The sequence below is a fragment of the Penaeus monodon genome, chromosome 13 (assembly GCF_015228065.2).
Source record: "Penaeus monodon isolate SGIC_2016 chromosome 13, NSTDA_Pmon_1, whole genome shotgun sequence".
Classification (NCBI taxonomy): Eukaryota; Metazoa; Arthropoda; class Malacostraca; order Decapoda; family Penaeidae; genus Penaeus; species Penaeus monodon.
In genome coordinates, this window is record NC_051398.1 from 12445201 (window position 1) to 12468118 (window position 22918).

The 22918-nt window shown below is 41.0% G+C and overlaps 1 protein-coding gene across 1 annotated transcript in view; it reads left to right on the forward strand.

Moving 5' to 3' along the window:
* Positions 1-3866, forward strand: part of LOC119580144 (venom protease-like) — a gene marked incomplete in the record, with an annotated part of 25764 nt that extends 21898 nt beyond the window's left edge. The window contains 4 exon segments of the mRNA XM_037928104.1: positions 966-1071; positions 2297-2392; positions 3000-3148; positions 3458-3866. Coding sequence (XP_037784032.1) covers positions 966-1071; positions 2297-2392; positions 3000-3148; positions 3458-3619 — 513 coding nt within the window.
* Positions 3867-22918: the final 19052 nt, after the last annotated feature.

The following is a 22918-nucleotide window of genomic DNA, read 5'->3' on the forward strand; positions in this document are numbered from 1 at the left end:
TTCATTTTTATTAATATGTTTGTTATTACCTAGAATTGCTAGTAACATGATTACAATTACTATTATTATTGTAAGTTATGCAGACTGCAGATTCCCTTGTTAATGGTTACATATTTCTTCAAACAGCGCGGTGCATGGCCATGGTTTGCTGCCGTTGGAAAACCTTTCCAAAACACCTTTCTTGCAATATGTGGAGGATCCCTTATCACACGTCGCCATGTTCTCACAGGCGCTCATTGCATGTCTGGAGAAAGTGGTATAAGCCAGTGAGTATTTTTTCCCCTTGTTATGCTAGTACCTCGATTTCTTTACTCTTCCTTCTTCCTTTTTTGCAATTCAGTTTCGTTCCGCAGCCTTTCAGTTCCTATAAATATTCAGTTCCTATTAATAAACAGCTGATTTTCCAATGATCAAGCTTTCCAAATTTTCCTGTCTTAAGAAATACCTAGATTACACCTACACTCGTTATTTACTCATCTTGCAGCCAGTTGTCAACCATATTCTCCTTAACTATCTTTACATCTTATCTGCGTTTCAGTCTCTTTATTAATCAGCGTCTACTTGCTTGTATTTCACTTAATCACCATATCTACCTTCACATCAAAACTATCTACATCTATTACCCTACAGCAATGGTATCAAAATGCAGTGCGAGAGTCACAGGCTGCCGGTCTGTGGTAAGTTTCTAGAAAAGGATAATTGGATTTTCCATATATGAATTGATGTAACTTTGAATATTCAAAATACTACTTTCCGGGACGAAAACAACTAATAATATGGCACCTATACGCTATTGGGCCTTAGCACACTGGAGTGCAGTCCTGTCAGTCTTCCACATAGGACAGTCTGAGTAACGTCCTAAAGGAATGGACGAATGTATGTTTTTATTTCGATAATGCCATTATTTATTCTTCAGATACGTTCGTCTCGGTGACTTCGACCTGACCCGCACTGACGAGGCTTACCACATAGACCTGGTCGTCCTGAACCACATTGATCCAGGATATAGTACAACTACTCACAGAGACGACATATCCATCTTGACTCTGGAAAGGGACGTTGAATTCAATGGTGAGTTTGTAATATTTGGAATTGTCTTTCTATCTGTCTAGCTGCTTATTCTGTCTGTTTGAATTCTTACCTAGTTGCATGTCTGTCTATCCCTTTAAGCGTGCTTGTCTGACTATCTGTTCATATTTCAGTCGATTTATGCTTACATTTTACTAACCCATTTACTCTTTTATCTATTCTGCTATGCATGTTTGTTTAACTGTCTTTCAGTCATATTCAAAGTCAAAACACTTCGCATCGAAGTTCATGTGGAAGGCCATAGCATCGAAAATATATTATTAATTATTCCACGAAATCAATTATCATCATTTTGCATATTATGTTATTTTTCTCTTTGTCATTGCTAATTCCCACAGTGAAAAATAGTTTTGGACTCGCAGTTATAGGACCGTCGCCACCAACACCGATTTTTATATCAATCACAACGAACGAATTATCACAAATTTCGACCGAGATTACAGACGCGATAGGATTATATCCAACAAGTAATTGTATAATCATTTCAGCAATTTAGTTTATCGGCCTGTTAAAATATGCTGATGTGCGTGGCTCTCTTCATCTGTTTATGCACTATCTATATATAACTACTTATTTGTCTATCTATTAGTCTATCATATACCACTCTTTCCCACTCTATTTGTCTCATTTTCCTTTTCTCCCTTAATTTATCAGTATGTCAGTATATGCAGCTGTCTACCACTGCATGTGTGTATCTTTGTTTCTCAGTCTATATTCATTTTATCTGATCATTTAATGGTCAGTATATATAGATACTTATCTGTCTTTATATCTCTAAATCAGTTTCTCTTAATATATATATATATATATATATATATATATATATATATATATATATCATTTATATATATCTTTCTGTTTATACATGTATTAGACTATGCATCTACGGTAATTTATGCATTGCATTTCATGGACGATGTAGCTATAAAATAGTTATAATGATTAACTGATAGTACTGTTTTACTGATTTAAAGGGTATATTCTGTTCACTGGAGACAAAAAAACCTGATTTACAATGAAGGTACAAAAAAAAAAAAAAAAAAAAAAAAAAAAAAAAAAAAAAAAAAAAAAAAAAAAAATTATTCTCATAGTTGCAGCATTCAACTCATCTCTTTTTTTTTATTTATTAACGGCCAAGTGAATAATGGCGTTACTGTTGTTTTCTTCCACTTCCCATGACATCCATTAACGTGTTATCCATCGACAGACTTCATTCGGCCAGCCTGTCTTCCTTTCAATTACCAGAACGAGGAATTTCTGACTCAACGTCTTGCTGTTGTTGGCTATGGCCGTTCTGCCCCCGGTGAGTCACTGGCAATGACAAAACTGCCAGAGTCGAAGCAATTAATTTTCTATATACTATACAGGCATTTGTGCATTTGCTGCACATAAAATAGACTTATACATACTAGATATAGACAACGAAATCATTGTCATACGTAGTTAAAACTTCAAATACACACAGTACATGGATGAATATGCATATACATACAAACACACACTAGATTCTTAGATATAATAGAACGATGCAGTTGTATGTAGAAACAGGTAAATATATAGATATTATCTCGAACCCATCCAACCTAGGAACAAGACTCCGTGAGTACACTGGTGATATTAGTAATAGGTGAGTATATAATTATACATGAATTTGTAAATAATATATGTATATATATATATATATATATATATATATATATATATATAGAGAGAGAGAGAGAGAGAGAGAGAGAGAGAGAGAGAGAGAGAGAGAGAGAGAGAGAGACGTAGAAAGATATGGATAGAAAAAAATAGATATACAGATATTTATACACATACAGATGAATAAATGAATCTACAGTATATAATAATATATCTAAAAATCTTTGATATAGGAAATGTGATTATTATTATTTCTTTACATATAACAGATGGCGAGGGTTCGAAAGTACCAGTTTCAGCTGTGCTTTCCGTGGTCGATTTGGGCACATGTCAAGCCAAGTATGACCGCCTGAATCACAAAGTCACCCTCACGGACTCGCAGATATGTGCAGGCAGCGAAAATGGAGACTCCTGTGGCGTAAGTGGTTTGTTGTCTCTTTTAAGTGTTCTAGACTAAAGTAGACTAGTTGGTGAGCGAAACGCCATGAAAATACTATTAATATTTTACAGCGCAATGTGGGTTTTGCCAGACTGTAATCTTAAAATTGATTAACCCTAACTACTAATATTACAGTAACTAGATATCTTTTCACTACCCATGCAAATACACAAATGCACTTCACAAACACACACAAACGCACACACGCTTATTTATGTATTACGCCGCTAAATGGCATGTTTAACGTTCTTCCTAAATTACTATTCAGCAGGCCCTTTCTCCCCACAGGGTGACGGCGGCGGGCCTCTCAACTACTTCGACGTCAACACCCGCAGGTTCTACGTCGTTGGCATAGTCTCGCTCGGCGTCGGGTGCGGCAACACAGACTTCCCCGGAATCTACACACGAGTGGGCGCCTACCTCCGTTGGATCAAGAACAATATAGAGTGAGAAACTCTCCGACGCAGCAATGATTGTTGCTGGTTGTTCTGTTGCTGAATTTATGTCAGATTTTTAGAACCTGGAATTCGAGGAGTTTTTCATAAATGACTTTTTTTCTGATTATTCAACGTAGTCTATTCTTTTACCTTATTCCCGACACAATATCCTGTTTTTGAATGGCAAAAATGTTCTGCATATAAAGACAGATAAAGGAAATTCACTTTAGGTAGTTAATAATAAATCATGAAAAATCCGTTCTTGTTTTTTCCCTTTAAACCATATTCAACGGAAATAAACTCTTACACCTATTACAACCGTGTCATAGTGAGAGACATGAATACATAAGGCCTTTTTCATGTCATCCCTAACACTTTGATACATTGTTTCAAGTTGTATCACGGTTGCCAGAAAACACAATATCATCGAAGTTTGTACAGCCATACAAAGTTTTGAGAAAAGGGAATTTTTTTTATATATTTTTTATTTCACATAAAAAAGTTAATAGAAAACTATGAAATTACTTAATACGCTGGTATGATTTTAAATTACTAGCAAAACATAGTGGAAGCTTCAAATAAAATAGAAAAAGTACCTGACTTCTCTGCAACTTGTCTTGTTTATACCCACCACCACTCTTGGCAAGGCTATGGAAAGTTTAAATGTATTTCTCAGATTTAGTAATTTTTTATTACATTGTTCTTCATATGAAACATGGAAGTAGCATAAGGTTTGCATCTTATCGTATCCACCGCGGGTGTGTAATTCCAATGATCACGGACATTTACTTGATTTATTGATTGTATATATCAACAAATCTAGATACACAGCATTTCCTTTTATATTTTTGAGCCTGTAAGGCTATATTATTGACGTACAGAATGTCTGTGAAGACATTCATCTCACCGAAGTCAATACCACGTCATATGACTCGGGACACGTTGGAAATTTTTACCGTGTCGTTCCAGCGACCGTCATGATTGCCTTCAAATCTTACCCATTTGGAATGAACATATATTTGATGCACTGTTAGAAAAGGACAGAAACATTTTATGCACCTATACAATAAAAAGTTTTATCAGGAAACTTTCGATGCGATTCGCAATTAATGAAAATATAAATCCCTATCTGAGACTACGTGAAATATATCTGAGAAATATTACGCTCTGATTAGCTGGCCGGAGTATCAGACCGTATGAAGTTAAAGGCAAACACTCCGATACAAAATAAAAAGATGTTTCAACAGGTTCCAACAATGTACGTGTAAAGGGCAAACATAATATATATGTGTGCACATACATGTATATGCAGACGGAAAATGTATGCACACTAATGCGTTTCTGTGTGTGTGTGTGTGTGTGTGTGTGTGTGTGTGTGTGTGTGTGTGTGTGTGTGTGTGTGTGTGTGTGTGTGTGTGTGTGTGTGTGAGTGTAAAGGGCAAAGTGTTAGAGGTTTCAGAGAAGTAATAAAAAAGGCCTATATTGTCGTATATTTTTTCTCTTAGTTTATGCTTGCTCTTTATAATGTTTATACATGGTTGATAATGACTAATAGAGCAGTAAAGAAATGTATATGACAACAGGCTAAAATGTTAAATAAACGATGTTCACATTGACTTCATTAAACGAAAACATGCTGTATCTATATCTCTTAATATGATGTGGTTCTTGCGGTTCGAGAACTTGATCATGTTTTTTTTTTAACCAGTTAATGCCCAGATAAGACGGGTAGATCCAAAATAAAAGAGATGAAAGCAAGAGAAAACCCAAAGGAGTAACATTCTTAAAACCTCTGGCTCTAACAAACACGCCAAAAGACCGGCAGATGATCTCCAGGTCTTTAAAGATCCTCGAGAAACGACATCGAATCATTCAAAAATAATAGCAGAATCACTGACTTTAGAGGTCGAAAAGAACTACAGTGCTACTGTAGCGATTGACTCTTAAGTACCCTTGTTAATTAGGTTATTAGCGCTGCCACCACCTGGTTAGTACGTCCAGGAACAATAAGTGTACCTAAAGAAAAAGACGTGTAGAAGGGTGTCAATTGGTAAAAATGAAAGATGTTGTGAAAAAAGGGAAAAAAAAGGGCCCCAATTCCACAAGAGTTTTTTTTGGTAAGGGGTTTTAAAAATCCGAGGGGATTGCGGGGCACCCTTAAGGGTGATAAAAGGGTTTAGTCAATTTGCTTGCCACGGGTACCCAAGTAGGGTATAGTGTCTCTTATCAAAAGGGTTTTAAGAAAAAGGGGAATTTCACTCCCCCGGATCAAAAAATTTACACATTTTAAAACAAAACCACGAAAAACGGGTTTAAAACCCCCAAAAAAGAAAAAAAATTTTAAAAACTGTGAAAAGGAACACCAGAACCAGAGCCTAAAAAAAGATAAAGGAAACAGGTTTTTTTTATAAAAAAATGAAAAACTTAAAAACCCCCCCCCCTACTGCCCTTTAAAAAAATCGTTTTCCGGACCGAAATTGGAAAAACCAAAAAAAATCCCAAGGGCCAATACCCCTTAAAAAGGGGGTAAACATCGGCGCTTTGAGGATTTACAACCTATACCCCGTTTTCCTTTCTTTCTTTTTTGGATTCTTGGCATAAACCAGGGGCATTTTGGCCCAAGGTTTTTAAACCCAATGGATCCTTTTCCCATTCGGGTAAATCTAGATAAGGTCATAATTTTTGTCCCCCTTGAAAAGTGATTAATGTATGTATTTTTTTTCATTATTGAAATATGGGTTGGGTTGTAAAGTCTTTTTTTTTGATTTGAAATAGTTTTTTAGTTGCTGTTTTTTGGGTTTTGGGGGATTTTGGCTTTACTGGGGAGATGTTTAATGTGGGGGGGGTGGTAAACGGGAGGCAAGGGGGGGGAAAAATTTTCTCTTTTAATAGGGAGTGAGGGGGGTAATTGGGGGGTGGCATTAAACCCTGAGCCGAGCCAACACCCCCTTTCCTCCCTTCTTTTCCCTTCCCTTGGGCGTGCCCACAGTTCTATGTTTTTTTTTTTTTTTTTTGTGATTTGGGTTTTTGGGGTCCACTCATTTTCCAAAGGGGGGAGATGATTTTTGTTTTTATAAGAGACAAAAACACCTGAAAACTGTACGGACTTGTAAGGTCCGATCATAGTTGACCCGGCAAAATTTATCAGCGCTCCTTTTCCCAGGGATCCCAAAAGTGGCCGGGGTACAAATATTAGTTTTGATTGATTTTTTGGCCCCCCAGTAGCTTACGAATGTTGTTTAAAAAAAAAACCAAAAAAGAAAGTCTTTTTGGTGGTTTCTAATGATTAAGGTTTTAAAGGGGAATTTAAAGGGAATAAAGAAAAAATAACTTTTCCCTATGTGGGGGCGATAGTGCAAAATCAAGGTTTTACAATGGAAAAAATTTCAGCAAGAAATACGATGTATGTTTCGGCAGTTTTAAAACTTTAGTTCACATTCGGGTTGGGCCCATACCCCCGCCCCCACAAAATCATCTGTTTTGGGACCCCGGGTATATATATAAAAAAAAGGGAGATTTTTAAAAAGGGATCTCTTAAACCCTTCTGGGTACCCCACCTCGGCGCCAGGGCCCTTTGGCAAAAGGGAAGCCAGGCTTCCACGATGAAAATTGGGGTTTCCCAGGGCCCGCTATTTTTGACTAAACCCGGGGTTTTTCGATGGTAGAAAAGATCTATACCGACTTTCTCGAAAAGGTTTCGGGGAGCTGTGGAAAAGGGGCCTAATGCCACTATTCCATTAGGGGGGCCCTTGGGCCCTCGAGACCTTTGGGGGCATAGCTCAAGGCTAAGGGCCCGTCTGAGTCGGAGGGGAGGAATCCTGACCCCACCTAAAGGGACCCCTCGACCCGAGGGCACTTAAGGGCTCCAAGACTCCCACCCCAAAACAGCATTCTGCACAGCAAAAAACCCCTTTCAAACTTTTTCTCGAGCCGAACATACACGATTGCCCCAAAATCTACTTTAGACCTAATCAGGGCTTTTAAAACCTTTAGAAAAGACGGGTCTATCAGCCCCCAATTTGTTACCAAAAAAGGAAATTTTAAAAAATTCAGTTCCCTTTTTTTGGGACATTTATTTTTAAAATGCCCCAATGTGGTTTTTCCCAAATTGAGTCTTAAAAAAAGAGCCCAAGAAACTTTGCAGAATTTTGAATGGGTATTGGGGGTTTGTCTAGAGTTAGCCTGATGTTGGGCTTTCCCCAAAAGTAAAAAAATTTTCCCCCCAAAAACTTTTTAATGGAAAATTAAAACCCCCCCCCGGAGGCCCCCAGTTAAAAACCCATATCCAGTCCCAAATTGGAGGCGATTTGCTGAGAATTCTGCTTTTTTGTGGAAGCCAAAATGCCAATCATCAGCTTTACAGTGAGTATTAAGTTTCCGAGGAGGAGCGGGTTTAAGTGTCTTTGGATCATACATGGGAAATAATGTTTGGTGAAAAAGAACACTTTGGGGCCCCCCGTTTGCCTGGAAAAAAAATGTCCAAAAAAGGGGACATTTGTGGGAAAAAATAATTTGACAGCAAAATTTTCTGTAAAAATTTAAAATTTTTGAAAAAAAACAAGGCAAGTTTCCACAAAATCCAAAAGCATAAAGTTTTGAGTAGGCCATATCGCCATGTCATGTCGTAGGCTTTTTCTAATTAAAAATAGGAAATAAAAAAAAATTTTTTTGGAAATTTCCTTTTAAAAGGGGAATGTCCAGTTTTACTAGCTGATCGAGGTTTGGCTTTCCCTTGCGGAAGCCCCCCACTGCTGGTCAACTAGTAAAAAAAGGGAAATTTTAAAAAAAAAGGGCAATGGGCCCTAGTTAAAAATTTCGTTCCTTTGGACCTTGCATAAGAAAATTTCAACGAAATTTGGGGGTTTTTTAGGAGTGGAAGTCGGGGTTCCCCCCTTTTTTTCAATAGGGAATGATGGGGGGCAAAGGGCCTGATTTTGGAAAAGGTGATTTTTCCAAATTTCATTGTCCCCCCCCCACTTTAAAAATTTTAATCTTTGTCCCAGATTAAGATGTTTCATCATCTCATACAAATCTAATGGGGGCCCCCTGGGGTTCCTTACAGGCTTCTAGGGCTCGGACAAGCTCACCCTTTGTTAGATCTTTAGGGAATCAAAGTCATTCCGGGGGAAAAGGGTAAATTTGGTTTCAGCTCCCCCTTTTCCCTTTGATGGTCAGGGGGTGGGAGGGTAATTTCCCGAGCGCTGTATGAGAAAACCCCCCTTGGCGAGGCATTACCCAATTTTCCTAGGTGAATCAAAATTAGTCCCCTCGTGGATGATGTTTTTAATTTTTAAAGATGATTTTTTCTTATTGATTTTTTGATGTGGCCCAAAAACCCCCGATTTTTTTGGTTTTGCTAGGGTTTGTAGAGAAAAGCTCGCAGGAGTCTCTTTTTGTTTCTTTTTACCCCCGACCCCTAGCTTTGCTAGTTGTAGTTGAAAAAATTTCCCTTTTTTGTGATGTTTTTTGAAAAGCCTGTGGGCCCTTTTATTGCGTCGGCACAGCGCCCGCGGAAATTTGGTTTGTCCCCCAGGGAAAACTCTATGCTTAACGCTTTTCTGCCCCAAAGGGTTTTGGGAATGGTAGAAAATGCTGCTTTTTTAAAATCAAATTCGGAATATTGTTTACTTTATCATCAAGGGTTTTTCCCAAAAAATTTCGAGCTTGCCGCCCCCTTTGGTAAAGGGCGACCCAGTTGCTTTTTTACTTTAAATTTAGGCGCTAAAGGGCCCGTTCCCCACTGTGTCGCATGAATATTTAACCCAAAATAGAAGATGATCGTTTCCCAAGGGATTCGTCAATGGTGTGCACAGGCATTTGGCTGCAAATTGAGAAGAGACCAGTGATAGGAAATTTAAAGCTCAAATTACCGGTTATCGTCACCCGCGTGGGAATACCACATTCGGGAAGGACTAAATCAGACCATTAATCTACTAACTATTTGTCCCCTCCATCCACCGCGGGAAAACCCCAAAAAGTATGATGAGCATTAAAATCAGCAAAAATTTACTTTTTTTTTGGGCAGCCTTTCCTGAAGAGCAAAGAGTCATCATAGGCAAACCACGCTTTCGGGGGGGGACAAAAAGTAAACCATATAGCAGATTAAGTCCCTTTTTAATTTTTACTTTGCATGCGAAAAAACCCCAAAGTAAAATCAATAGTCACTTCTTTTAATAAGGGGGGCTTTGGTGGATGTACAGGGGGACCCCGCCTCCACCCCCCCCCTCAGGGACCCTTCCGACTTTAAAGGGTATTTCCTCGGGAAAAACGCCCTCGTAAGAAAACGGGGTGTGTTAAGTGCGTTTTTGGGAGAATATAAATGGGGAGCTTTTGGGACGAGGCAAAAATTTTAAAGGTAATTTACTTTAGATCGGGATTGGGACAGTTCCATTGTATAAGGGGCGACGCGAAAAATTACGTTTTAGGGGGTTTGGGGAATTGCCTTGCCCAACCAGAATTTTTTTCTTTTTTTGGGAGGGGGGACGCCTCCTCTCCCGTTTCCCCGGGGGACCTCTCTGGGAGGGTTTTGGGAGACAAAAAGCCCCCCCATGTCCGCCCCTCCTGGCAAAGGGAGACGCCGGGGACAGATTGCGATCTGCTTCTCTCACGAGAAGGGGATCCCCGAGCCAGCGGGCCCTCACAGGAGTACCCCGGGAGGGAAGGTGCGTTTCCGGGACTGTGTTTTAGAAACACCCTCCTTATGATTTTTTAGACGGGGGTTGATGCATTTCATTTGATAAAACCAATTTTGGGCAAATGATAAACTTTAATTTTTAATTTTTTAAACCCGTTTTTTAAGTTAAGAAATTTCCTTACCCTTTGGCTCCCAAGCTGTTGACTGACATTACTTGCATAGGGGGATGTTTAGTTCCCCTTCGGGCATGGGAAAAGTATGGGGTTTTGGTCAAATTTTCCCATTTTCCTCTTAGTTTCGTATAACAAAAATTTCATGTTTTCCCCATATATGCCAATTTTCATTTCCCTTTTGGGAGCTGATTCAGCAAAACCTGACTGAGGGGGGACCCCAAAGTTAGCACTTTGGGAAATTTGGCTAGTACAAGTGTGGTGTCATGGGTTTCCGGACTTTTCCCGGCCCAAACAAATTTACTCGGTCTTATCAAACATTTAAGGAGGTGTGCCCAAAAATTTTTGGATTATTTAACAAGCATTGGCTTTTGGACATAAGGTCTTATTTTGCACACTTTTCTTAACCCAAACTTTGGGACATACTCTGGGATTTTTTTTAAGGCAAAGGTCAAAAAACACAGTCCATTTTTTCTTTCGCATATTCCCGCCCTTCTTGGTATACAATAAAACGCCCACTACGTCTGGCCCTTCAGGCTCTAAAAATTTTAACTTTTTTCCCAAATCGCCCTTTAAATCCCGTGAAAGTTTACCCCTTACGGTATTTGGGCCAATAGGAATAGTTACTTTAACTCAAAGATCATAAATTTTGGGCGTCAGTTTAAAGTAAATCCTTAATTGGGAGTTGTTTTGTATTTTAAAAAAGGGGGCTTCCATTCGAAAATTTTTTGACAAAAAAAAAATCCCCCTTTCCACGGGACCACAAGGCCCTTTTTGATGAAAAGGGGGTTCACGTTAAAAAAGCGATTGTTTTCATTCCGCATTTTACATTCGCAAACCCTTTGCTTTCCGGTGGGGTTTTTGAAAAGTGGTTTCTAGGTTTGCATTAGAAAGGGGTTTCCCATTTTTTTAGTGGAATTTCTTGGGGAGGGTCTTGGGGCCCCCCCCCTTTTTTCCTTGGGAGGAGGGGGGGTAGGGGGGGTTACTTTATCCTGGGTATGGGGAACCCGGGTCCGGGACCCCTTGTCTAAAAATTTTTGTCCAAAGGGGATCAAAGGCTTTTAAATTTTTTGGTATCAACTTATCAGCAATAGCTAAGAGAGAAAAATTTTTTTATTCGTCCTCTACCCCCCCAGTGGAAGCTGGTTGCTTTTCCCCAGACCACAGCGGGGGTTTGAGTTGTGGGGACCCCCTTCCCCTTTCCCGCCGAATTTCCCCAAAGGCAAAGGAAGGTAAGTAGAGCCCCCCCCCCAAAAGCGAATACGGGGTCACGAGGAACCCCGGTAGGCTCAGGAAAGTCACATTAAGGGGAAAAATATTTAGACAAGAAAAAGGGCGCCCAAAGGAGCCCCAGCCCTACGGGGCCCCCCTACCCGGGGGAAAAAAGCCCAAAGGTCCCCTGGTAAAAAGAGAGCTGGGGCCCTGGGTGGGGTGCTAAATACGACTACGTAGCCTGGGTTGCCCCGGGCCAAATCTAGAGCACGGGAAGGTGTTTGGAAAAAACCCAAATAATGTTCTGTAATCACAGGTTTTTACTTTAAATTTTTTTATTTTTACGAAACTCAGAAGCAATAATGCCTAGCGGCCGAGGGGCCCCGGGGTCCAGGGAAACCCTTTTGTGGCAAAAGATTTTTTTTGTTTATTGCTGCTGCTTTTAAAACCAAGGTTTTTCTCATAAAAAAATTCAAACACGAGGTGGAAAACCCTTTTTTTTTTCTTTTTTGGGATTTTTTGGCAAAAAAAACCCGGCATGGGCCAAAGGGGAAATTAACCCCAATGGATCCTTTTTTTCTGTCAATCTAGTTTAAGGTCAAAAAGTTTTTTTCCCCTTAAAAAAGTGATTCCCTTTTAGAGATGTTTTTTTTGTCATCTGAAATATTTTTGATAGTGTAAAATCTCTAGGTTTTTTGGGAAAATTTTGGTTTTTTTTTTGTCTTTGTATATTGTATTTTTTGCAGACTTTTAGTTGGGGGCCGGGGTTTAAGGTTGGTGTTACAGGGGTGACCTGGGGGGGAAATCTTTTTCAATGTGGGGGGGTGAGGTGGGAAATTTGTGCTGTGACCCTAAGGGGGGCCAACACCAAACCCCCTTCCCCTTTTTTCCTTTCCGGGGGGCGTGGGCCCCGTTCTATTTTTTTTTTTATTTTTTGTGTGAGTTGGGGGGCTGGTCCACTCACTTTGCCCCAGGGAAAGTATTTTTGCTTTATAAAAGGGCACAAAAAACCTGAGAAACTGTAGGGCTTTTCTAAGGTTTCCCGATCGCCAGTGACCCGGCTAATTTGTTTTAGCCGGGTCATTGCCATGGATAAACCCGGGGTGCCTGGTACCCATATTAGCTTGATTGATTTTTTTTGGACCCTGTAAACTTTCGAATGAATTCCCCGAAGTTATTTTTTTTGGGTTTTAATGGGTTTAAAGGCTTAAGTGAACTTAATGAATCAGAGAAAAATTTTATTCTTGTGGGGGGCGTCGTATTTCAAAATCAATGGGGTTTCAATGGCAAAAAATTCAGGGAAAAAAGATCGGGGTATGATTCGGCCCGGGCTGAACTTAGTTCACATTCAGTCGACCATACACCCGCACCCACACATATCTGTTTGGAGCCGTTGGTATATATATGAAAAAAAGGGGAAAATGTTTAAAAAAGGATCCCTCTGAACCCCTGGCGTACCTCCCCCTCCGGGGCCCTGGCCCTTTGCGATGGAAGCCAAGCTTCCAAAGATGGAAAAAATTGGGGGTTTTCCCCTGGGGGCTTATTTGGGCTGAAAAAGGGTTTTCGATGGTTTGAGAGATCTATACCGGGCTTTCTCGACGAAGGGGCGTGGGGGTCCGGGGGCAAAGGGGCCCAATGCCCCTATTTCCATTAGGGTGGCCGGGACTGAGGCCAAACCCTTTTCCCGGGTAGCTCAAAGGGAACTGGCCGGTCTGAGTCGGAGGGGAGGTACCCGACCCACCTCAAGGGCCCCTCGATCCGAGTGCACTTTAGGGCTCCAAGACAAAACACGCAAAAGGGTTTGCACAGCATCCAAACCCTTTTAAAATTGTTCTCAAAGCCGAACCATACACGGGGTTTCCCCCCTAATCTACTTTTGGGGCCTTTAAACAGGGTTTATATACCCTTTGCAAAGGGGCTTCTATCCCGCTCCCCATTTTTTACCAGAAAAAGCACTTTTAAAAAATTAAGTGCTTTTTGACATTTATTCTTTAAATGACCAATGTGGTTTTTTCCAATGGCTACATCAAAAAATAGCCCAAAAAAAACTTTGCAGAATTTTTAATAGGTTTTTTGGGGGGTTGTCTAGAGTAAGCCCGGGTTTGGCTTTTTCCTACGTGAAAAAAAATTTCCCCAAAAACTCTTTCGAATGGAAACTTTAAAAACCCCCCTGGAAAGGCCCCGTATGAATCTTTTCCAGTGCCAATTGGATGCGATTTGGAGAAAATTTTGCCCTTTTTGCTGAAAAAGCCAAAAAGCACAATCAAACAGGTTTTCAGTGAGGATTTAAAATTCCCAGGGGGCTGTTTAAAATGTCATTTATTACATAGAAAAAATGGGTTGGGGACAGACACTTCCTTGGGGACCCCGTTTGCCCCGGACAAAAAAAGTCCGAAAAAGTGACATTGTCGGAAATAATTTGACAGCAAAAGTTCTGTCAGAAAAGAAAAATTTTTAATAAAACCCAAAGGGAATTTCCCCGAATCCAAAAGCAAAAAGTTTTTTGGTAGGGGCCCTATCGCATGTCAGTGTAGGCTTTTTTTTTCTAAAAATACTGAAATTTAAAAAATTTTTTTTTGGCAATGGGGCCCCTTTGGGAAAATGACTGTCCAGCTTTATAGTGATCGAGAGTTTTGGGGTCCCCTTTCGGAAGCCGCAATGTCTAAATAGAAATTTCTTGGGGGGAAAAATTTTTTTTTTAAAAAAGCAATAGTACTGTTAACAAATTGTTTGACCTTGCATTTAAACAAAAATTGGGCAACGCAATTGGGCGGTAAGGGAGATGGGGAAGTCTGGGTTTTCCCCCTCCTTTTTTAAAGGGAATGTGTGGGCGAAGTGCCATGAGTTTGGAAAAGGTGGGCTTTTTCCCAAAATTTTATTGTACAATTTTAGAATTAAAACATGTAAAATGAAATTTAAAAGGGTTCATCATCCTATCGAATCTCCTCGGGGCCCGGGGGTGTTTCCCCTTTCAGGCTTTTAGGGCTCGGACAAGGAAAACAAAGGGGTTTGATCTTTATTAATCAAAAATAAACTCCGTGGGAAATTTAATTTGGTTTTCAGCTCAGGGCCCCTTTCCCTTTATGGTCAGGGAAAGGGGGGATGGTAATTAGCTGAGCTGCTTTTATGACGAGGAAAATGCTTGGGGATGCATTTGCAATGTCTCTAGGGTGAATTTGAAATTATGCCCTCCCTTTAGTGATGTTTTTTGATTTTAAAAAGATGATTTTTTTTTGGGATTTATTGAAAGTGGACCAAACCTCCGATATTTTTGTATTGCTATGATTGTAGAGACAAAGCCCCCAGGGAGTCTCTTTTTGCTTTGGCTTATTACTCTACGGCCCTAGCTTTGGCTAGTTTGGGAATTGCAAAAAATTTTCCCAAAGGGTGGTTTTTTTTTGAAAAGCCTGTGGGCCTTAAATTTCGTCCGGGGAAAGCGCCCCGCGGCAATCTGGTGTCCCCCATGGAACTTTTATGCTTAACGCTATCTGTTTTGAAGTTTTTGGAATGGATAGCAATGCTGGGTTCTATAACGAATTCCCCCAAATTTTTTTATCATTTAATGGTTTCCCCAACAAGTTTGAGCTTGGGCGCTCCTTGTGGGGAAAGGGGACCCCGCTGCCTTTTTCCCTTAAATTTGGGGGTTTAAACGTTCTCCCCTGTGTCGCAGAAATTTAATCAAATAGGGAAAAGGGGGCGCTTCCCCAAAGAGTCGTCAAAGGTGTGCCCCAGGGACTGGCTGCTTTTTTTGAATTGGGGAAAAAAGGGCCAGTGATAAGTCAATAAAGCTCAAATTACCGGGGATTAAACGTCCCCCCGCGTCGGACTACCATCATTCAGAAGGACTAGACAGGGCTTTATTTTTTGCAAAATAACTACTTGCCACCCCCTACCCCTCCACCCGCAGGGAACCCCAAACGTATTTTATGAGCATTAAAATCAGCTTAAAAATTCTTTATTTTGTCGGCAGGACGTTTCCCGAAAAGCAAAGAGGTCATTTATGGCTATCGCTGCCCTCAGGGGGACAAAAAGGAAATATAGCCAGATATGTGGGCCAAAAAATTTTTTCTTGCATGCCCAAAAAACTCCAAAAATGAATCAATAGTCCCCCTTTGTAAAAGGGGGCTTTTTGGGGGAGTACATGGGGATCCCCGCCACCCCCACCCTCACGATCCTTCCGACATAAAAAGGTAGTTCCCCAGCGAAAGACCTCGTCAGACACGAGGTGTGTTAAATGGGGTTTTTTGGAGAAATATAATACGGGAGGGATAGGACGAGGCTAATAATTAGGTCATTTCTTTAGATCAAAACTTGGGCAGTTCCCTTTTTAAAGGTCGACGCGAAGATTAAGTTTTATGGGGGGTTTGGGAAATGCCCTTGGGCCCCCGGTTTTAAATTTTTTTTTTCTGGGAGGGAGGGCTTCCTCCTCTCCCCCGCTACCCAGGGGCCTCCATGGGGATTTTTTGGGAAAGTTTAAATCTCCCTGGCCCGGTCTCGTGCCAGGAGAGCCCCGGGAAGATGATTGTTCCGAGAAACAGACCAAAAACCAAAGGGGAAGTCCTAGAAGGGGTCGCCCGGGCGAGAAGGTGCGATCCAGATTTATTTGGGATCATCCCCCTTATGATGCTGCTGCTTTTGCTGGGTTTATTCGCAATTTTGAATTTATTTTTTAATTCTTTTAATTTTACTCCCTTAATTCCTTAACGTTTTTTAATTCAGCAATTTTTTTTATCCCTTTGCTGCAAGTTCCCGATTTATGCCGTTTGCACTGGGAAATGTTTTTTGGTTGCTAAAGAAGCGTAGGAAATATTTTGGGTTTTTGGTTCAAACCTTCAACTTTTCCCCTTGGGTCACGGGGAACCCAACATCATGTCCTTCATGTATGCTAATATTCAGTCTCCTTTTTCAAGCTGCTTCATCGGCAGAGCCAAAAAATTTATGGGGACCTCCCCAGTTGCCCCACTTTAGAGTTTTTCAGTACATACAGCAGTGTCCTTGGGTCCCCGCAATTTTCCGAAGAAATTTTTAGTACTTTAAACATTGCATCGTAATGAGGTGTGTCCCCAAAATTTTGGGATCTATTACAGCGAAAGGGTTTTTTAATTAAGGGCGCACTTGGGGCCACGTTTAAAATTTCCCCCCCCTGTGAATAATCAGGAATTTTATCGAAGCCCAAAGTCAAAAAAACACAATCCCGGTTTTTTTTCGTACATTCCCGTCTTTCTTGGTCAGCAGTTCACGTCCACAAAGCTTTTTGGGCCTTTTTATATTTTTCCCGAATTTCGCTCTCCTCCATTGTCCTCAAATCCCTGTAAAGATTACTCCCTTGCAGGATTGGGGCCCAAAGGGGATAGTTACGTTAACCCTTTAAATTTATGGGAAACTGCGTCCCGTTTAAGCAGGGGCCTTAATCTGGGATTTAACTGCACTTTTTAAAAAAAGGCCCCTTTTCGGGAATTTCCCGGGCAAAAAACAAATCGCCGTCCACTTGCCATCAAGGACTTCTTGATGAAAGGGGCCCCATTCAAAAACGATTGATTTCCCTTACCATTTGACAGTCAAATACCTTGCCCTTTTCTGGAGGGGGTTTAAAAAAAAGTCGTTCTCGTTTTTCAGCAGTGGGGTTTCCCTTTTTCAAGGGGCGCCCCTTGGTGTAGGAGAGTCATGGGGCGTCCCCCCCCCTTTTAGGAGGAGGAGGGGGAGGGGAGGAATCTTCATAAGGGTATCGGACCCCAAATCCGACCCCTGGGCCCGTGCCCCGGGCCGAAGGGACCAGTTTGCCCCCTTAAATATGGGTTTTAAAACCTAAAAGCCCAAAAGCTAAGAGAAAAGTGTGGCAGGGTTTCCCTCCTCTACCCCCCCAAAGGAAGGGTGGTTGGTTTTCCCCGTACCCCCAGAGAGGATCGAAATTTGGGAAGACCCCCTTTCCGCCGAACCTTCCCAATGCGAAAAAGGCGGTAAATCGGGGGCCCCCCCCCCAGGCGAATACGGGAGCCCACAAAAGGGGACTCCGGGAGGCTCAGGGGGAAACACTGAAAAAAGGAAAAATTTTAGAATGAAGGAAAAATGCCCCCAAAGGGCGCCCCCGACTCTGGGGCCCCCCTCCCCGGGGTCAATGCCCCTTAAAGGGGGCCCCGGTGTAGAAGAGAAACTGCGGGGTTGAGGGGGGTGCTGACTACGCCTACTTAGTCCGTGTCAAACCCGCAAAACAAAAGCATGAAGGTGCAGGCCCAAAATATAAAGTGCTGATAAAATCAGAAATTTTCTCTAGTAAATTACGTTAAAACAACCCCAGAAAGCAATAGCGCCGAGCGAGGGCAAGAGGCCCCGCCCACAAAAAAAGGGGGCTCCTATGGGGACAAGGCCCCCCTTGGGGTCTATTTTCTGGCGTCTGGAAAGAGGTTTAGGGCTTTTTGAAAAATCTCAAACACGAGTGGGGGATACCCCCCTCTTTCCCGGGGCTATTTTATAGGCCCGACCACAGCCAAAAATTTAATTTGTGGGCTTGTAACTTTGCCCCCCGGGAAAAAGAAAATAATAATTTTCCCTCCCCGATGGCGTGGCAGGGTTCCCCCGAAGAAAAAAAGCGGTTCACTTTTAAGCCCTTTGGGGTACAAGCCCTTTTCCCCATAAAAAAGCTAAATTTAAAAAAGTTAAAAACTTTTAAAACTAAGTAAAAAAAGGGATGCAAACTTTACCCAGTTTAAAAGATTTAAAATAAAAAAAAAAAGAAAATGGCTAGGGGTTTCCCCTTTAAAAAAAAGGATAAAGTGAAGGATGAAAAAAAAATTTTTAAAAAAAAAATCACTAAAAATACAAAAAAAAATACAAGAAGGGAAAAGGGATTTAAAAACTGCTTTCTCAGGGGGGCTAAAGGGATTCCCCGCCGGGCCCCGGGGCGTGGCTAAATTATGGGTCCCCTACACTACAAATCGTTCGGTAAATTTCCCCTTAAAATTTTCGGTTTTTTTTTGGGAAAATACTCCCCATTTTTAAAACAGATTTCATTCCCGGAAGAAAAAATAAGGAATAACCCCCCACAAACAAGGGTTTTATTTCCTGGGGGCCATGGAGGAGTTTCAGGAGGTCCGTGAGGATCAAATAAAAATTCACATTCATATATATAGATAGATAGATATAGATATAGATATAGATATAGATATATTTTTTTTATTATATTTTAATAATCAAATACAAAAATAAAGGGGCATTATACAAAATAAAGAAAAATTTTGTTTTGTAAATATTTTTGGGGGAAGGGGGTCCATAAGCTTTCATCAGATTTTTAAGGGTCCGTGATTCTAAAATGGTCAAGAAACATTGCTCTCGAGATTAAATGCAGAACCCAAAGGCGCAAAGAAAGCATTTTTTCCTCCTTTGGAATTTTCAAAAAGCCCTTTTCTTCTTTAAGCCTTAAACACTCTATTGTTTATGTAAATAGTACATTTTTTATTCAAAGAAAGGATTTTTTTCCTTAAAAAAAAAGAAAGAAGAAGAAAAAAAAAGTTGCATTTTATGTATTTACTATAAAATTGCATAGTTTTGTTGAATTAGATGATATGTTCTAGGTGTCGAGAACAACCTGCAAGCTGGAGAGGAATAGTGTATGAGTAGGCCTTATCATCTCTTCGGTCGTGTCTTTAAAATAGGACTGGGTTAGTGCCAATCAGTCTAGCAAAAGTGAATTTTGAAACCTTTAATTAGGTAAAGGTCACTTGAGAAGGTGTGTTGAAGTTTTCGAATTATTGCATTTTCTGTATCAATAAATCATGCCATATGTAGTGTACGGCTGCGCACTCGCCGACTCTGAGGTCGATCTCGCCTGGACTGACATCGTCCTCGGGCGCCGAGTGGTTGAGGCCGAGTCTTTACCATGCCACATGCCTGCCTCCTCTACCACGGAACAAAGGATGTGGGGAACTCTGCGATGCTGCCATTGCTTGGATGAGACGTCCCGGGCTCCGCTTCCACCAACGAGACGGGCGCACTCGCTGTGCACCCGCACGAGGCTGGTGCTTCACCCGCCATTTGCGCCTCGCTCACTTGACTCGAGTGCGACTTCATAAGCCGTGGCCAATGAAATACGAGCCGCCAGAGACGGTGTTAAGAATTAATATGAACATGGTTATAAAAAATAACCAACAAACGTATTTTAAACCAAGTCTCGTTACTTGGATGGCGTTGAAGTCTCCCAGAAAAATAAAGATTTATTTATTTTCCAAGTCCCATACCGTAGACAGTTACGGCCCGAAATGTACAGTTTTCGCGAAAACTGGTACATTACCAGTTTTCCTAGGTATCCCTTCCTTCCAAAGTGTCAATATAACCCCTGAAGAGAGTAATGGTCGTTACATATATTTTTCCTTCTTTCTTTCCCTCTCTTTTCATGGTGGTCCGGGTCCTTTGGGTTGTTTGGACTACCGAACTATCGGGTTGGCCTTCCGATACTTCGCGTATCTTCTTTTCGCGCCATGCTTAGGGCATGGCCTGGGGGGTCTTTTTCGGGTATAAAGACCCCTCGTTTTGTGAGGGGAAGACAGTTCGGTCCTGACTTCTGTTTGTACTGTGGTCCCGTTCTCGGTGTTTTTCGTGTGCTCTCTCGCTTTGTGGATTTACCTCGCTTCGCGCCAGGATTTGCCGAGTTTTTCTCCACAAAGCTAAGTATTATTTAGTGGTTGTGTGTAGGAGACACCTGGTCTCTTTTGGACTTTGGCGTGTGACACGCTACATCATCATCTGTGGGGTGCACTCTTTTCTCTGTCCCAAAGCAGCACTTTGTGAACTCAAAGTGTCAGAGTACAAAATGACCACTTCACACAGAAGGAACACTGCTTTAGGATCCGTACCTCGTGGGAGGAAGGTCTATTTCATTAAGTCTCGCTCATAATAATTTCAGGGCCATTTTACTTTTTACTTTCTTTTACTTTGTCTTGATCTGTTGTCTTGATACCTGCCCGACCATGTGGGTGTCAGGCAGTCCGTGATCTTATGGTCCCCTTTGGCGTTATTCTGTTATTTGGCCTTCGACGCTAAATTATGTTTCTTACATTATATATCTAAATTATATTTCTTATTTGTTTACACAAGTGTTTTTATTCAGAGTTTATCAGCACTAGTTTGTTTTAGTTTTTTTTACGTTAATCTCCATTTTGGGTTGGAGATTAACTTGTTCATATTAGATATTGGTATGTATTCGTTTAAAAATACTTATGGAGTTGGGACGCCAACTTAGGAGTGAAAATACATTGAGTCATTTTTGAGTATACGTGCATCACCCCCGCTGTGAGCAAGTTGGTGATGTACGCATCTATAAAAATTTCCCATGACTGAATTCCTGTAGACCTCCCTAATGAGTGCGATTTGCTCAATAAATAAATATCTTACCATCGTAGAGCTTTCATTCGGTCCCAGTCAAATGAACAAATGATATTTACGACATCTTAAGTTCTGGTTCTGACCAAGGCCGAATGCTCGAAACGTTCTTGGGCTCGGGTCTCCTTAACAGCACATTGCTGGTTACTCTATCTCGCAACCCATGAAAGGCTGTAAGAAGGCTAGATGAATCGGAGTATATTAAGCTGATACTCTAGAACAGACCATAACTTTGCTATACCTGGGTTCCCACTTTCAGCAGGTGGATGCTCAAACTGAAGGGAAGAGGAAGAATTTTATGATGCGTTTTTCTTCCAAACACGTCCACGCAGACGCTCAGCCTACGCTATCTCCCTTTTCACATCTACACACTTACACATCCAACATTCAGCACATACATCCTGTACTTTCCTTCCACTCTTCTTTCATACAACATTCACACCCCCATACACAACACACACGGTTCCCGAACCTACTAATCGGGTGGTGGCAGCGTGCCGTAGGCCTGGAACCTAAAATCTGTTCACTGCAGACGAATCTTTTCCCAAATAAAATCTATATTCTCGGTTGAGCCCGAACTCAACCAGACATATTGAAGTCTACTGTGTCTACGCCCCGCTACACCATATACTTCGGAATTCTTAATTTATTCAACCCAATCAGATAATCACACTTTTAAGCCCGCTGAGTTCCCCAGAGTAGCAGACGAACTTTTTGAAGTTAAAAAAAAAAAAGAAAAAAAAACTATAGTTACGACGGACAGCGTAACTAATGGCAAATGAAAGTGTGCGTCGTGCGTTAAATAAATTCAGTGCAGAATAGAAAACCGTGAAGCACAATGTGGAAAAAGATGTTTTTGTATATTATTTTGTTCATCATCAGGGTCATCTATATTTTTTCCACCCCATTTCTGGCGTACGCTTTAAGAAAATTATAAAAATGACGATCCTGATCAAATTAGAGATCATTTTCTATCTTTTGCTTGTACCCTCTGGAGAGGGGACGGGGTTTGGGAAAAGAGTATTTTTGTAATTTTGTGAAAATTATGAAGAAATGGATGACCCTTACGTAAACGTATTTTGGGATTTGAATTCCATTTGCTATTTTATGATAACAATTATGAGAACTCACTAATTAATGATAGAATGAAAGTAACAGAATATTCTGTAGAAAATAATTTTGCCAGTGGTTGTAAGAGTCTATGAGTGCTCTAGTACGGTGGCTTTGCAGGGGTAGTGAGACTTGTTACGGCGTGACTCTTTATTACTACGAGTTGACACACAGTATGGGAACACACGAGACGATGTCTTGGAGTAACGCAGGTCACGTGTCAGATCAACCTGTCCGGAGGGGGAGGGCTAGGCTGACCTTACCACGCTGGACGCTGGCGACGAACTGACGCGTCAGGCGAGATCAGATAACACCGTCATCTATGCCCTCGCTGAGTGAATGGTTCCTATTTGGGACTTGGAGCCACGTGGCAAACAGCCACGTGGTTCACTGGTAACAGAAATAGACTTATGTATATGCCATAGTGGTTGTATTAATCGGTCGTATATAAATTATATATACACGCACAAGTGTTTGTTCATTGGTTATATTTTTAATAACTATGGTTATATCCATTGATCATTATATAAAGTACTAAATCGTGTTGCAGGAATTAGGAACAACAAAGTTACAAACGAATCAGTGATATTCTATACATTTACAGAAGGTAAGCTATGGTTCACACACACACACACACACACACACACACACACACACACACACACACACACACACACACACACACACACACACACACACACACACACACACACACACACACACACACACACACACACACACACAAGCGCATTAGTGTGCATACATTTTTCGTCTGCATATACATATATGTGCACATATATTATATATATTATAA